This window comes from Convolutriloba macropyga, chromosome 7 (genome assembly GCF_964194025.1).
Source record: "Convolutriloba macropyga chromosome 7, txConMacr16.3, whole genome shotgun sequence".
In the NCBI taxonomy this organism is placed as follows: Eukaryota; Metazoa; Xenacoelomorpha; order Acoela; family Convolutidae; genus Convolutriloba; species Convolutriloba macropyga.
In genome coordinates, this window is record NC_134474.1 from 37,830,099 (window position 1) to 37,848,386 (window position 18,288).

Here is an 18,288-nt window from a genome sequence, read left to right on the forward strand (position 1 = left end):
TTCAAAATGTTGCTTCTCGGCTTTGTTTCTACTGTTACTGCGAGATTTCCATAAATGTTTGAGGTTTTTGTATGTTTGTACATTTTAAAGGATTTGTTTTCTTTTTTAATTTATAAAAATATTTGTTGATTTTGAACTTTTGCGCAATTGAACATTTGAGAATGACATGTTTCAATTGCTTCCAATAGTGATATAAATGACATTTTCAGTGATTTCAGTTGATATCTATTGACATTAGAAACTGCGAAATTATTTGTTTTCAAAAACGTAAACGTATTTTTGATTTTCTATGCTCTTTTTTGTCGACCTGTTAACCAGTCACATTGAGGACAGGCACCATATCTTTTCTAATGAAGTATAGGTTTAATTGTTTTTTTTAGGTTTTTCCTGATGCGAGTTTGATTTTGTTATGATTTTTTTTATTAAAGATATCGAGTTTTGGTCGCAAACAATGTTTGTTTACTGATTTTTATTTTTGTTTTTACTAGTTGCCCTGTTATCAACAACTTGCATTGGCCCTCTAGCGTGGCATTATTGTATTCCATTGGTTGTTTTTTTGAACGATATGTATGTTTTTGAAAGTTTTCTATCTCGTCATCATTTGGTAGCCAATTAAATCAAGAATGTGGATGAGCGGGTTCGGAAAATTATGTGCGTACGCACATTACCGAACCTCCTTGTTCAATTTAGTTCTTTTAATAAATAGCTGTGGTAAACTCATCAGATTTCATCAACTTCATCAGACTTTTCCTTAAATTTTAATGTAGGTAAATCTTAGGGGGCGAAAATTTTTTTTAAAAAAATAGTTTAATGCATGTATCTGCCACACCAATAGCATGATGTTAAATTTTTTACTCTAAAAGCGCACTTTTTGAAAACCATTGAATGAGAAAAGAATTTGTTCTCGTCGTGAAATTTTGAGATAAGTGAAGAATATGTGGCCAGCTGGCTCTCCCTTTCAAAAAGTTTATCTTACCAATCAACGGTGATGTACGTGCAAAAATAGCAAGCTTCATGTCTTGTTCTTCAAAACGAGGCGGCGACCTCTATTTTTTTGCTCCAAAAACTGGTTTTTAAAATATCACCCCTTCAGATAACCTGTTGTCTACCTGTTGTCTACCCTTCAGATAACCTGTTGTCTACTTGCGTCCCAGACCTGAGATCTGATCAGAGCGGAATTGAGTTGTGGACCTCAACAAGGGTACACTTTAACGAGAATACTAACTCTTTTGTAGTCCAATGCCATAGAACTTGGAATCAAGAGTGCCTCCGATCTGAGTGAGATTACACTTCTGACTCACTTCGTACTCTATCATCACACTCTCCATCAGGAACGCATAGTCATCCTGCATCACTCGCTGGATCCCATCTGCCGAGGTGTCCACAAACACGCTCGGCTCTTCGTTCATCATGAACTGCCACATTCGGCTGTACGTGGCAATGTCGCTGTCCTGAAATGTATATTAAAATGTTAGTCAATGCTTCAATTAGCCGAATATAGGGATTCTGATCAGTTGACCGACACCTGGACCATGTTAACAACTATGTCCCAATATTAAACTGCTATTCAACGCTGGTGAGAAAGCCCAACTCATCAGAAAGATCTTTAATTTGCAAGTGTCATTTTTGATTGCTTTGGGGGCGTTGCACTTTTATCAGCGTAAAATCGAAGTTGAAGATTGGAACAAAACTGTTTTAAGAACAGTTTCGTAAACAAGGTCCAAGGTCTTCCCATGCAATCTTAGCGAATTTGCGTATAACAATGGAAAGATGAGAGCAAGCTGGGCACAAAATGTGTACAGATAAGTGAGTGCGAAAACAGATAAAAAATGACATCAGTTGAAACTTGAGGAACCCATAACATGCAACAGATATGAGTGATAGCAACAGTTAATTCCTTGCTCTAATTTAAACATATCTGTGGACATTAATTACGCACAATTGGCAAAATTTTGGACAAATTAGGGTAATTTCGAGTAGTTGCAGAGATGAATAAATTTGTGAATGCCCTGAGCGAGACCTTAAGTTAATCTTGCACTAAAATCTTAGCATGAGCATGAATAATGTTACAAGCTTCTGGCAAAATTATTGCAAGATCTTCCAAGATCAACTCGGGTGCTGTTGAGGTACAGTTGGTTACCAAGCGCACTTTAATGTGTGCTTTTTTTCCCGCACTTTGAGATAGTTTAACACATTGTTCAGTACATTTTAATCAAGGTAATTCAAGGTTAATGCACAACGTTTATCTTTGTAATCATGTTACTTCATTTGCTTATACGCGAAGAAGAATGTCAAACAGAAAAAGAGAAAGGTTGAAAAGGTGTTGGAAAATAGAAGAAGCCAATACCTAAAAATGCTTAATACAGTCATAAACCAAACGAGCAATATCATATCCGAACCAGTTATAGGTTACGTGACTTTGATGGAGTCACTCAGAAAGTCGCATTCGTTGAGAACCGCTCAGTGGTTCAAGAGGTACGGAAAACTCAGACGCTCGGAAAACTCGTGACATGCAAATGAAAACCAAAATGCTGATGTCTGCTTGTTTTACTATGAACTTTGAAACATTCGATAGTGTTGCAACTTTATGGGACTAACTGTAAGTCAGAGTTTCAAAAAACTTTAGCAGAATCACATAACCTTGATTGAAACACAAGCTTTGTACTCTGGAACTGTATACATGAAAAGTGTGGCATTTTAGAATTTGGCACTTTAAAACTTGCACGCGCGTGTCGCAATTTTATATACTCATTCTGTTTTTGCCTCCCAGGGGCACGTGAAACTCTATTATAGTTTGCTTAAACTCTATTATGCAGAATGAATATGAAGCGTGGTTAAAATCAGCTCAATTTCTGTATTCCGTTGGATCTTTAGCTGTTGATCTTCGTAACCTTTTAAATGCTTCTTTCAGGCATCGCCAAAGCATACGAAAGAAAAAAAATTAGAGTTAGGTGAAGAAGTTCAACTAATTTGAAGAGCCCAAGTACCTTTTGAAGCAGCCCAAAGTTAGTCGTTGGAACTATAAGTATCGGTTATAGGAACAAGATCAGTGGATGGTAAACTGAAAGACAACCACACATCTAGTTTGAGAAAGAGTGTTGGATTAAGCCACAACCAAAAGAAGAGTATGTTAGAGGCGGCTAATTGGGCCAAAACACGTCGGCGTTACCTCATCAGTTAGTTTGAAGGAGAGAAAAGGACACACCACGCAGAAGATGAAAAGTCAGTCAGGTGCAACATTTGTCATAGGGCGTTATTTAACGCAGTTTTTTTTTCACTCAGTTTTTACATATTCAGCTTTCAAAGTATAAACTTGTAAACGATGGAAACCATCTAAACTTGTTAATAAGGAAAGTGCGATAATATTTCTCGCTGAACGTTACAGGTTCCAACTTACAAACAAGCGACGCTTTGGCAATATTTCTCGCATCGTACAATAATTATCAAAGTGCTAATTAACAGAGGAAATTATTTTTCAGTTATTTTTCTTTGACTAGAAGACTTGAATAAAGTGATGCGAGAAATAACAAAATTTTTTATTTGTTAGAAGTAGCTGAAATTCGTTTAAAATAACCCTTTAAAAAGGTCTTTAAAAACTCTAAGTTAATAGATTTTTGACAAATGCTGCACCAAACTGTTTATGCCTTTTTGAACTGAAATATTAGCCGGTCAGTAGGAGTTACGAAATCCCATGGTAAGGTAAGACCAAAAAACACCGATCGTGATCAAGCGGTTGAATAAAGAAACAAACCAAAACAAAACAAAAGTAAGCGGGGAAATCCAATTAGTTTGTCAATCTTCACTCTTGAAACATTTAATGTAGCTCATAGCGTTTCTTCAAATAGCAGTTCTATCTGACCCTGAAAAAGGTCATGGTAGATCCTCCGCTGACTGTGCCATATTTGATCTTGCTCTGTTGGCTCAAGCCCTCCGCATCTTTGATGGGGGCCTCCATTCGAGTGACAGTGAGGAAGGCCGCCAAATTGGCAGTGTAAGAAGCGATACAGATCAGGACGAAAAACCACCAAGTACCTGTCAAATTACTAACTAGTTAGTTAACTTACGCACACTTGTAAAAATAAATAAGGTTTGCCACAAAACCAGAAGAACTGTCGGGTTTCCGGTTTGCTATTTCTAGTAATCATACAAGGAACGTATATGATGCGAATCACATTACCAAGACGGTTACCACGAAAGCATAGACGACCTTTTGTATAATTACAAGGATTTTTGTATGACCGACAACCCGGGCTAATTCTCTTTGAAATGACTTGCTAAGTACTATAGTTATGATATTTTATCCAAATCAGATAAAAATATAAGTCTCAGTCAATCTCGGAAAGTCAGTGTGAATACGAGAAATCGGTGAATTTGAGTCTGAATCCGACAAACTTATTGTAGAATGAGACATGATAATAGTCTAACTCAGTTATTTTTACGAAGATTGTGATTGGGTTCTGTAAATACTCTCAAGTTAGGTACAGGTAACCCAAGCAAAAAAAATAATGCAAATTTCCAAAAAAATAATGCAAATTTCGTAAAGATTTTTGCAGTCTTTCCGATTCTGTCTTGGATAGTTAACTAAACATAGCTCTAGTCAGGATCTGCCAAAAAGTTTCTATGTACGAGCTAGCTCAAGAAAACAATTTTTGACGGAGAAAAGTTTTGATTAAAGACGATTCTAATCAAGGCTACTTTCGACTACTGTCTGCAATTATTTTGGCCAAGTACCTACAGCTCGAATCAATCGGAGTTAAACTAAAATTCTCAGTGTTCTCTTTACAGATTGTATTCGACGTTTTTATTAGATTGTTTATGGACGGTCCTTAGTTTGTTCTCGCCCTGTTGAGAACTTTCATATTTTTAAAGCAAAAATTGAGGTGTGCATAGCGTTAGTTATTGATTTTCGTGTGGGATGTTTATTTGTATGAGTATTTGTTTGTTTGAGTGTTGCCTACCCTGAAAAACTGCTCTGTTGAGCCAGACCTCACCAGCCCATAAGAGACCTTGCGGCCATCGTGCAAAAAGCAGAAGTGTCCGAGTAAACATTTATTTTTTGTTATTACGCAGTGAAACACCACTGGATTGGAAAAAAAGCCTCAATTGAGTTATAGACTCTCCGGGCACACATTGATGATTCCTTTGGAATTGATGGATTCTGTCCGGAAGAATCGTAAATGAGACAAAAGATTATGATTTTCTGTGTAACATTTATGCTGCCAAAATTTTTAAAATACTAATCCGGTAATTAACAACCAACAAGGCGGCTCCTTAATGTGCGTTCGCACATGATGTTCCTACCCGAGCTCATCTACACTTTTGACTGAATTGTCAACCAAATGAAGAAATAACAAAATAGATGTTTGAGTTTAAAACAATCGTTACACAACCTATCTACTAATTGAATTACATAATGCCATGCCTTATTACAGCGCCAATGAGATCTGACCTTAAAGAGACTACGAGACAAAATAACACGATGGCAGGAAAAAGATGTTTGTCATGCATAGATAATCAATAGGAGATCACAATAAGTCTTAAGTCTATGAAAACAAAAAAAAAACAAATCAGGCAAAAACCAAAAATTCAGTAAAAGAGTGCCAGAGGAAAGTGTCGAAGCCATTTAAATCTTAGGCTCTTTTATGAAAACTTTATCTATGATCCGTTGAACGTCTTCCCGTAACCAATGGGAACTATCCTATTAGTTTTAATAATAGGATAATGTGATAAGATTTCAAAAGGATCCAAAAATAAGAAAACTACACGAAAATTTAAAAAAATATGAAAACTCGTGGCATTGAAGTTTTAAAACTAATAGGTAGAAGATGAAAACGCTAACCAAGTTAAGTTTGGCTGCACTAGAAATAAAAAGGGATCATGTAAGCACTAAGACTGACTAACAATCCACGAAAAAAAATTTGTATTTGTTAATGTTCAAAAAAATTTTCGAAGAACTGTTTTTAAAGTCTTACCAGACATTAAACACAAAAGCCTTTAACGGAGGCCAAAAACTGCGCTCAGAAATAACATGATGACAAAAAAGATGTTTGTCATGCATAGATAATCAATAAGAGATCACAATAAGTCTTAAGACTATGAAAACAACAACAAAAACAGACGAGAACCAAAATTCAGTAGAAAAGTGCGAGCAGAAAATTTTGAAGCCATTTAAACCATTAGCTTTTCTCTGAAATCTTTATCTGTGATCCACTGAATGCCTTTTCCAAGCAAATGGGATTAGAATAATATTTGGATAAGGTGTATAATATTTGGATAATGTGATAAGAGTTCAAAAGTAACCCATAATACAAAAATGTCCAACTGTTTTTTTAAATTTTGAATTTGTGTGTTACTGAAGTCATGTAATCAATAGTTAGAAGATAAAACCGACAACAATTGTTTTTCTAGATCAACAAATTTTAAGATTGTTTAATGTTCAAAAAATTTTCGAAAAGTTATTTTTAAAATCTTAACAGCCAGTAAAACCAAGAAATTTCAACGGAAGCCAATAAATACGCTCAATTGAGCTTCAATATTAGTATGGGGATGTTTGTCATGCATGGGTGACCAAAAAGACATCACAACAAGTCTTATGAATATGAAAACAACAACAAAATCAAGAAAAAACCAAAAAAAATCAGTAGAGAAGTGCGGGAAGAAAAGGTCGAATCCACTTTAAACCATAAACTTTTCTCTGAAAAATTTATCTGTGATCCACTGAACGTATCTTTTAAGCCAAAGGGAGCTGTCAATTTTAGGATAATGTAATAGGATTTCAAAAGTAACCAATAATACGGAAAAATCCAAAAAAAAGTTTTAAACTTTTTGAAATTTTGTGTCATTGAAGTCATATTACTAAAAGTTATAAGATAAAACTGCCAGATAGATCAAAATTGCTACAATAGGACGAAAGAGGGTGCTGTCATCACAGAGACTGACTTACAGTTCAAGATAATAAGTTTATGATTGGTTAATGTTCGAAAAAAATTTTAAAAAATTTACAGCCATTAGCTGCCCACTCAAAGCACTAGATATGCTCACTTAAATCTCATTACGGAACATATTGCACTGTTGGTCAATGAGTCCATGCCATAAGACTCCAAAAATTAGTAAAACCTCAAAAAGAAATTCAAAATTTCATTTAAAGTTACGAAAACTCAGAGTCGAAGTTAAAAAAAACATGAGCAATTCCTTGAAAACGATTTTTTCGTTCATTGGGCTTCATTTGACTGTAAAGAAGGTTTGTTATTAACAGAACCTTGGTATGAAAAGTGACTTGTCTCTAGGTGACTTAAGAAAGCAAAAAAGTAGAAAAGTTTTTATAAAAAAGAGTTTTTATCTTTTTTAATTTTGAATTCTACAGTTGACCAGCTTTTTAATGATACCACTCACATTTCTCTGCAAAAACTATATCGATCGGCCAAAATTGACTGAACAAAAAAACCCATTTGAGTATAGAGTTCCTCCCCCCACAAGTGTGGTCGGAACAATTAAATGGAGTATGATGTCTCCAGTTTAATTAGGCTCACAAACTTCTCTTCACTCATTTTATTCTTGGCGAAAAGCATGGCAAGAAAGTATTAACAAGAAACATTATTTTAAAAATTCCCAATAAAAAAAGCAGTCTAATAATTCTTTGTTTTTGTTTTATTAGCTTTGAATACAGCGGAGCAATGATTGGTTATATTTTTCAATCAGCCGTCACCACTCTGTGTTTGTTATTCTAAAGATTAGATCTGATGACATTTGCCTAAGTTTTATAAAGACACTTTATAAAATCATTTTTATCGCAATTGTCTAGAAATGTTAAATAAATTTGTTTATGATTTCCGTTACATTATCACATAATTGAAAGCAAGGCCATAAACAACAATTCTGGTGTTTGTTTCAGCTTTAAAATACAATACACAAATGTGGTAAGAACTCAACAGGAAAAAACACCTGTTTGCAATTACTTGTTAAATTATCCTTTTTCAATTTTATAAAAAAAATTGCAATACCACTTTTGAGAAAATATGAATATTAATTAAATTTTCTATGAAAACTATGTATCTTTGCAGCATATAGCAAAACTCACACATTTTGTAGTTTATTAGATCTTATGGACCTTGTAAAATATTGAAAGATAGCAGAGATATATTAACTAGAATGCGTGCATAGTGACATATCTTCACCGACTCCCAAAACATTTAAGTACTGAATTTTTACTAAAGGTAGATTTCAGATTTAAGGTAGATTTCTCACTTGAGGTAAAATCATTATGTTCACATGGAAGTGATTTGAAAATAAATTCAAAGTTTTTGCCTGTAATGTTATGCTTATTATGAATAGAGGCGATTCCTTTTTCTGTCCAGCGTTAGCAAGACTAATTATATGCATTCTGTTTGTTGGCATCACAAAAAAGAACTTTGTTTTTTTTTTGTCAATCTGCTTTTTAATCAAAACAAAGAGAAATTTTGATACATCAGATGATTAAAGATGTAAAATTACGCCAAGATAGATTTTCACAATTAAGTAAATGATGGGTAGCATTGAGCGCAATACAAAAAATAAATTTATTTTTTTCTTGAGAGCCGAGTAGCCGAGAAGATAAAAAATGAGACAATTAAGGCTTTTATCTGAATAATTGTTTTTAATATTGATCCTATAAAAGTAATTTCCAGTTTTTTCGCTGATAAATGTGGTTATTTGTCAAACACAAGCCATTAGATGACTGGATGGAATGTCTCTTGTTTTAGCCAATTAAAAACATATAGCATGCTATTTTGCATTTAACAACCCAGCTAATTTGGTTTCAATGTTTATAAGATTTTCCTTAATAGAAGTTGATCAAGAGATAAAAAAGTATCTTCGGATTACAATCTCTCAATTTTCATCAGCATATAATACCCTAGGCCGTTTTGTGAAAATATATTTCACTTCTATGGAAAACGTTCACCTCTTTTTTCTTCTATTCATTGCGTTTGGACTCGAATATGATCATGTTCTTTTTGCATTTTGTGCAAAAAACTATATTCTCAGGTTTATCAGTATTTATTTGAGAGAATTTGAAGTAAAGAATGAGTAAATTGTTCATCAGTCGAAGCTTGAACAATTTGTTTGCACGTTGCAAAATTTTGATTATATGTTAAAGTTATTTTAACATTAGCATATCGTATAAATTCACAGTTTTTGATTGTCTAAAAGATTTAGGTCGAGAGCAAACAGAAGTAGAACAAGTATTGTACCACGTGCAACTCCCTGATATGAATATGTAACTCCGTGATATTTGGCTACTCCGTGTCAAGTCATAGAATTGCAACCCAGGGTTAGACATCGACTTATGAAAAGACTTTATTATTCTAGTCGGGGTCCAATATTGACTCTAAATACACAGTCCATCTCCTAAATAAAGTCAAGGTAAAGTCTTTTCATTGTCCAGATAAGGTCTTTTCATAGCAAATTAAGGTCAAGCTTTTAATAGGTTGATCATGGTCTTTTCATTTGTTGAGGATCGCATTTTGTGGGATTAATAACAGTTAACTTTTCTTTAATTCTTTTTGTAGATGTTTGTAGATGAGTAACACTTACCAGTAACAGAAAACCAGCGCTGCAACAGGCAGTCCGCCTTCGAAAAACAGGTGGAATTTTGCCAAAAGATCTTAACAAATATTGAACTCTTAAGATAAATTAGTTTCCGCAATTAACCAATATAGCGAACTTGTTCGGCTTAATTCAACTAGTTAATGAAGCTCTAACAATCGACATTTCATGGGCAATGAGTTTAGTGTTTTATTATTTAGTTCATATACTTCTAAAAATTGTTTTTTTTTTCAAATATATTTCTAATAACACAGTTCGTTTTTTGAGAAATTATGAGAAAAGCTGAAAAATTTGAACGGTAAAACCAGTTGACTACGTTAAAAGCAAAGGCCAAATGTAAATTTTTTGGGTCCAGCATGAACATGTTAGGTCGAGATCAAGTCGAGCATCATAATTGAGTCGAGCTAAAAGTCCAGCATCAAAAATTTTGGTCGAGCCAAAGTCTAGCTGAAAGATTAGATCCAGCTATAGTCTTTTCATGGGTTGTTTGAGCCCAACATGGTCTTTTCATACCACTTTTTGGTCGAGAATGGTCTTTTCATAAGTCGAAGCCTAAACCTGGGATATGACAAACAAGCCAGGGTTGATCATTTGAGAAGTTTAATTGAATTTGCCTATGTGTTTGTTTGACCCTACCATAATAATGATTGGTTTAGCCTGATTTATTCTCCTTTCTATTCGTTACAGAAAAGCAAGCAATAAACAGGACAAAAATTTGAGAAAACATAAAACATTTATAATTATTTTCTAGTTTACTAAACCTTGCAGAATTTTTCTGAGAATCTTAAGTATCACAAAGTTATTTAATTATTTGGAATTGATGCATTAACAAGAGTGATCATTAAAATTAGGGCAATTCTAGGATTTGCCATGTAGTAGCCACGATTAACAGGCCTATAATTTTAGTTTTTAAGTTTCTGTTAAATGTGATTAAACTTAATAATCTAAAGTATTTAAATATGATTTGCTACCTTTAACGTTGCCGTGTTATTGTTTCCATAGATTATTATTTTTCTAAAATGCATTTTTTATTCTCTGCTTTTTGCACTTGTGAAAGAGAGAACCTTATTCTGCCGAATGAGGTCACTTGCGTGAGTGATTGGGGTTTCTGCCCTTCTCACAGTGAGAAAGGCGGCCAAATTGGCCGTGTAACTCGATATGAATAGCATCACAAACACGTACCACATCACTACAAAGTATACATACATCGAGCAATGACTGATTTTGCATTCTGTGCTTTCTGGTCTACACTGAGACCCAAAAATCACTATTTATCACAAAAAAATATTACAAAAAAAATTTTTGTCAAATCTTTTTTATTTCGATTGCATTTTCACAAAAAAAATTAAAAAAAGGATTTCAATTTTTATATTTCGATTGCAATTGAAGTTTTTCTTTCATATTTGTGTCAATCATTAGAACAGCAACCACAATTCAGTTTTTATGAGCAGCCTTATTTCCTCGCTCAACTATTTTTCAGTTTAGAATTCATTTGATATAAATTTTAATTCAGCGTAGTCTTCTTTAAAGTATCTTCTCGTAGTCTTCTCTGCATAAATTTTTATACCAATTTTAAGTTCAATTGGAAAGAAAATCTGAAATGTGACATTGATAACACTGGGTCAGAACAGCTAACAAAAAATATTATCTTTTTGTAGTTTACGTCTGTAGTTAAAGAGATTAAAGATTTTTTGATTTTTTGAAAAGTGCGGTGCTCTGACTGCTGCTTTTACTGTTATACTTTTTTTTCAATATTGGACTTCATCACAACAGATTCCAACTTCAAATTCTATTACTCTAACCGTGTCTAACTTCATTGTTAACTATCTTCATTACGAATCTGATACTTTTTTCTTATTAAAAAAAATGTTTTAATAAACAGTTTGATAATTTGTCGTTCTAGTTTTTCTATTCTTATTTTTTGGCGATTGGACTGATCGTCATTGATGACAACACTCTGTTTTGAAAAAGGCAAGTTTTTTTTTATTTTTCGGGGGTTTCTTTCATAGCCATGGAATAAAAGTGCTTAGAAAAATGGCTTTTCCCCAATAAACTATATTTCTTTTTCAAAAATTTTAGTAATGATCTGCTAACCTCTACTCTTCTGATAATTTGTCCGGTCTCTTTTCAGGAAAACATCACATTTCTCTTTCAGGAAGCAAATTTTAAAACTATATTCAACGAAAGCTCCAATTTTTCTATTCAGTGCTGACAAACAATTTCTCTTTCTGCAAAAATCAGAAAGGACTGAAAGGTAATCTCCATTATTGCATTTTGTTCAAGTAAAAATAAAAAACTCCTCCTTTCTCAAAAAAAAGTCTAATACACACTTTCGTAAATTTTTCATTAGTACTTGTTCAGTCTGTGTGCAATATTTTAAAAATTAATTGTTATTTAATAAAAGATACACCAGCTGTTTCGGTACGCCAAATCGAATTTGCTAATCTTGACCTCATTTCAATTGCGCAATATTTTTGTGGTACCTATTTTTTAGTAAAATGTGATGTGAGATTCATTAGTGTGCTATCTTTATTTTGTGCCCCAACTTGTATTTCGATTACTTTGACTCCACAGAAGCTTTAAAAGAGTTTATTATAACACCTTTTGTCTCATTTCCGTATCCTCTTGCGCTTGATCGACAAAATAACCGTCACCAATAACGCAATCAATAATTAGTTAAACAGAAACGCTTTTTGGTTGTCTTTTTCGTAAATTGTTTTCCCGGATTTCTCCTGCTATGTTTCCGACTTTCTCAAACAGATTGATTCCTTTCAATGTGACAACCCAAGTTTATTTCATCAACTCGTATATTTTCTTTAGTTCTGTTTGCGTTTAAAGAGAAGTTACTAAGAAATAATTGGGAAAAATGAGACATTTTTCTCGTTGAAAATGTAAGCCAAATAATCGAATTGATTTTGACAATTGAGACAAAACCATTTTTCGGTTTGCAGCGTTGTGCAATATTTAATCAAAATTTCATGGCTACGAAAAAAATTTGTTTTCGTGAAAACTGTTGTAACTTAGACAGTCAGGCTCGGCAATGTTTTTTTTTACAAAAGCGTCCTTCCTGAAAAAATAGAGATTACAAAAAATTTTTAATTTAAAATGAAAACCATCAAATTTGTCTTTAGAATTCTGAAATAGATCTCTAAAGAAGATCAATGATGCAAAAAAATGAAACTAAAATGAAATATGTTAGTGAAGATAAGTTTCAGCAAAATTGGTTGGTTAAAGCTGATCAAGAGTGCAAATGAGTTTTAGTCGTACTTAAAGGTTACTTGGATTTTGGTTCCCCTTAAAACTCAAATATTTTCCCCGTTTTTATATCAATCTTCAGCTAAATAACGTCAACCTTTGTGTAGCAACTTGATAGATACATTGTTTAGTTCAAAAACAAACGTGTCTGCAATATAGTCACAGGTATAATGCTTTGATATTTCTTTTGCTTTCAAATACGACTGTGGGAACATTCGGCGCCACCCACAGAAAAAGCGAGCCTTCCTGTTAATGCTAACGTTATTTTTGCAATAGTTTACTATTTAGGTTTTATTCAAGTGGGCCGTTGTTAATAGCAATTGGTGACAATAGTGGCAAACGTTACTTGAGCCAATGTATGTTTTGACAACGTCGGCAGAAGCTACTAACGCAAATGCTTTTTTGTAACGTAATTTTTGCGTTACAAAAAATTAGGACTGTTCTATTACTGTTCAAGATTCTCAAGTGAACAGTTTCCTTTCTATTTTTTAAGTGATCAGGGAAACAAGTTTGGCTACAATTATTTCCTTCTTTTTGGAAAATTTGCTATGACATATCAATTATTATTTCATTTGTGTTGGAAATGACCATTTTTTGAAACACATCAGTAATCAAACAACCGCAGTTTTTGTTAAATTGCAATGCAATTTTTGGAGAAGTTGGTTTTGAATATAACAATGACAATATAACAACGAGTATCATTCACGAGGAGGAAAACTATCATTCAAGAACACATGGAATAACAAATATGAGGTAATGATGCGCAAAAATGCTGCCATTACCACGTTGAACTGCGGCGCTTTTAAAAATTGAAAACATGAAGATTTCTAAGAGAATTGAATGAAGAAATCTATGTTTACGACATAGACAAACTGATCAGATTTCACATGTCTAAAACTACTGTATTGGAAACAATTGACAATCAATTCTAAATCGGTTGACTTCTTTCCTCAATTTCAATTTCTCTAAGTGAAAACATCCTATTTACTTCTTTCCCATTTTAGCCTCAACATGGACATATTTCGCCACGCATGCTTAATTGCAATCAATCACTGTTATTATTATAAATTACTTATTGCAAATGCAGCTCATGGCTGTACTTAATCGTTCAGCTCCGAAAACTTGGTCAAATCTTTCAAATTTTGAACATGTTTGTCTCATATTTTAGAAAAATTGCAGCCCTGTGTTGTTACAACGCTAAATGATATGAAACAGATTCAGCAATCGGTAGACTTTTTTTCAAATTTTAGGAACTGTATTTTTGGGAGATCAATTGGGTTAATTAAAGTGGGGGGCAGCTTTCACATTAAAACATGAGGTGATTGCTTCCCAGCTAGAGTCAAATCATTTCCATGCGCCACTGAACACAATTTCCCCGTTTTGTGATGCAACAGTGAAAAATAGAAAATGGCCAGCAGTATTTTCACTTTTAACATGATATCACGTGGAAGCTCGTCGCGTAAGATGTGAACAAGTTTAAGTTCCGGTCATATTTATTTATCACTAGTAAAATAAGAGTGTGCATCTCTATCAGCAGAAATCCAAATTCGGGAAATTCTAAAATTCATTAATAAACATATTAAAGTAGTGTAATTTTAAGTGCTCTGTTCTAAAATATATCACTGCCCTATTCGACTAAAAGAAATTGATCTCGCAAAATCTTGCAAAATAACTTTTCATCTAGCATATTCTTGTATTTTTTGCAAGTTAAACTTTCATTACAAGATTCTTACCAGATCTTACAAGAGAGCCATCCAGTCTCGATTGGGGTGTTGTTTTCCCTACTTTTCTTTGGTAAATTTGTGTAAATTTTTTCACTTTTATGTTTACAATTTTAATCGAAAGAGATCGGCTTTAGATAATCGGACAAATGAGAATTATGCTTTGTAAAACATCTTGTCATGGTCAAACAATTATTAATATTAATCACTTACATTTGTTCCTTGAAATTGAACTTAAATGTCTATTTGAATGGCTGTTAAACTTGTTCACACCTTTCGGCACAAACTTCTTGGCTGAAGGGTTCTTTTGACCTTGAAAAACTGGTAGGTTGAGCCGTGTTCGACAGCTCCGTATTTGATTTTTGTCTGTCTGGCTAAATCCTCCTCATTCTCAATTGGGGATTTCATTCTGGTAACAGTGAGAAACGCAGCCAGATTGGCCGTATAAGAGGCGATTACGATCACTGTTGTCAGATACCACATAGCTGCATCACACATACACATATTTTTATCTTAATTTTATTCAACGGTCAAATGAAAAAAAAAACCTAATTGAGAAACAATCTTAAATTTTTGGTCTTGAATTTTTGTTATTATAAAGAATTTTAGCAAAATTATCGCCTTTAAAGAAATTGAACTGACACAAAACATACCCACATATTGCAGAAAAAATAGGCGCCAATGACTCCCATGACACCGATTGGATTTAAACAAGAACAAAAAATGACAAATTTGACTACTGTTTCGCAAGTGGGCCTGCTCCTTTTCATAATGAGAAAATAAAGGGAATGGTATCATTAGCAAAAGTATTAGACCTGGCAACTAATTGCAATTTTGAGTTCGTTATCTACTCTGTACATTTTAGGTTGCTTTGCGGAGCAACTCTTTTTAAAAAGCACTTTCAGCCAAATGAGAGAAGAATGAAACTATCATAGGCAATTCGGGTAGATGTCACATCAAAAAATTAAAATTAGGTTAAACGAAAAAATTTTTTTCTTGGCGTATTCAAAAAAACATACAGGAGCGCTAAAGCGTCGACAGAAAAAATGGTATGGCTATTACACATAACTGAATAACGAGGGACGAATTTTTCTCGAAAACAAGGGATTGTATCATAGCCTGCTCCTACCGGTGTTTGATTTGAGCCAGTTTCAACCAGAGGTTAAATCTACGTTAAAGCCTATCATTGACCAGTAGGGAGTTAAAGTGTAAGCATGAGACTAACTGCATAGCTCTTCAAAAACTAACATCACAAAGTTTTCTAAAAAAGAAAAATTAAAATTTCTTTTTTGTCTAATTTATGGGATACTTAAGTTGTGACAATTCATTCTTCATTGCTATGCAACAACCGACTTTCTGACCAGCTGAAACTTAGTGGGGGCATATAAGAGACAAACCGAGACAAAAATGATAATTAAAATTTCAAGTATAGAAAATTTGAAAAGTTACTGTTTATCCTGCGTCTATTTGGTATTACCAATACAGATTCCTCAAATAACAACAATTAAAGAAACTTCGCTTATACCAGACCAAAGGAGGAAGGTCTGCTGGCGTGGTTGGGTAGTTAATTGAGATGGGGTGGTAGGGGGGTGCAGGATGGGTAGTTTGGGGTAAGATTACGTGTAGAGGGTAGGGGGTACTGTTAAGAGTCAAAACTTTAAAAGACCGTATCCTTTTTAAAATGGACTTTGAAAACAGTAATCAACGTTCAAAAACAAAAGTTGACGTTCGGAAAACAAAATGTTAAAGTTCAAGTCATGACCAGCTTCTTTCAGCAAAAAATCATTATGAAACAGAGCAGCAATACAATGCAAAAAAATGCGGGCTAAGAAGATGACAGTATGGCTGCGTCAATAACAAAATCATTTGATTTTTTTTTCAAATTCAGTAACTAATAAAACTAACGGTTGCGCTAACCTGCCTGGACTTAATGGGAGACATGACTTCTCAAAAAAGTATATTTAGGAAAATTGTTTTTCCTCTTTTAATATATTAACGCAGAGAGCGGATAAATGACAGTTGTCACGCACGATGATTGAAACTATAAACTGATACTTACGATTTAAAAGATTCACTTTATTTAGTGACAAGTGTAAATTTTTCCACTTTCGAATGTATGAGACCAAATGCCAATGTATGAGACCAAATGCCATGAGTTTATTCAACCATATTATGACGCAAATAGAATGCTTGGCAGAAAAATAGGAGGTCATAGTCATTATTTTTACCATTAAAAAGTTCCATTTGCAAAGCTGTTAGTCATTTATTATTTTTTTAGTTTAAAAGAACTTTAGACACTTCAAAAAAATCAGCTGAACAAGGAAAAATTGAAGTATCTTGAATTGCTTGATTATAGTTTGACTACAATGACGTCACTGTTCTATTTTGAGATATGAAGAAGAAAGACTGCTCTGAAATGAAACAATATAAAACTGTCAGTGTGATAACTTAATGCTTGCGTGGGTGACCAATCGATCCTTTCTCCTCTAATTATGTCTATTAAGTGAACTACCCACGCTGAGGTGCCAGACGGAAAACGGTGTGTCCAGACTGTCACAGACAGAAGTACCTGTAAAATTTTCGTGCTTTTACGTTCAGTCTTTCGTGGGTTCATTTTCAGATAATGTTCACTAGACTTTGGTGCGTTCAATGTATTTTTGAATGCGCGATGCCTACTCGTGCGTTCATCATTAGTCTGGGCATACCGACTTTGGGGCTGGGACCTCAGCTGGGGAAGTCAATAATATTCTGAACATATTCTTACAACTTAGTATGTCTTGCCATGGCATGGTTAACCTCTCTTGGTTGTCTTGTCGGGATCTTGTTTCTTGATACCCACGTAAACATCTGGCAAGTTTGCACAGATCTTGATGGTTTTTTTAAGCAAGTGTCATGTAGTATCTTGGAGAGATTTACCATGTTTTATTAGGTTTCTTATCAAGGAGTATCAAGATTCGGTTCTTTGGTGGGCTCAACAAATTTCAAAATTTTTAATATAAGTAACATCTTGTATTGGTTGCACCAATCAGCATGAGTATTGTAACAAGAAATGGTCGTGTGTAGGTAGGACAAATGTCTTGTATAAGTATCGATCTTTCGATAGAGACACAAGTTGGATTGACGTACCGGATATGATTCTGGTGGAGAGTGCGCGTGGGCTGATCTCGCTGCCCTGTTGCATCATAGCTCCTGCTGCGAACCAGAGGGAGTTGATGAGAGTGAACTGGTTCTCCACTTCGTCCGAGTCCTCGTTCGGCCTGTACCACTCGTACGGCGTGAATCTCGCCATGATGAACAGCACCATACTGATGGCTACACACAATTTAACAATACAATCAAGTACTCGGGGTAATTGAAATATTTCGTTAAGTTGTAGGAAAAAAGGATTATCAAAACAGCTCAGCGCAAGTTTCATAAAAAGTAGCATTCGTCAACGAAAATGAGCAGAGCCTACATGAAATGTTAACAATCGGCTGTTGTTTTTGTTGATTTTTAAACCGGGGTGATGGGGGGTGACTGAGGAGCGGAGCAGCATTAGGCTTTGAGTCTGCATTAACAGTTGCCTGTTCTCAACTGTCCTTTTTCTATTATTCCGCACATCTCAGACTCTTCCGTTCATTTAGTGAGCGTGAATGCTCTTTTTTGGTGACTATGGCTACTTTTTGTTGCGTCTGAAACTTTCACCTGATACCATCATTGCAGCCAACATTGGTCAAGCTATGGTCAACCT

General features: G+C 34.2%; 1 protein-coding gene across 11 annotated transcripts in view; it reads right to left on the reverse strand.

Moving 5' to 3' along the window:
• Window positions 1-18,288, reverse strand: part of LOC142342842 (glutamate receptor ionotropic, kainate 2-like) — a 159,149-nt gene that overhangs the window by 6,503 nt on the left and 134,358 nt on the right. For 9 of the 11 annotated variants that reach the window (XM_075394453.1, XM_075394452.1, XM_075394456.1 and 6 more), the window contains 3 exons: window positions 17,685-17,870; window positions 14,832-15,043; window positions 1,226-1,451 (listed from right to left, as the gene is read on the reverse strand). In XM_075394453.1, the coding sequence (XP_075250568.1) occupies window positions 1,226-1,451; window positions 14,832-15,043; window positions 17,685-17,870 (624 nt within the window). Of the gene's footprint in view, window positions 1-1,225; window positions 1,452-3,859; window positions 4,033-14,831; window positions 15,044-17,684; window positions 17,871-18,288 lie in introns of all 11 variants that reach the window. The other 2 variants (XM_075394459.1, XM_075394458.1) reach the window with 2 other exon arrangements.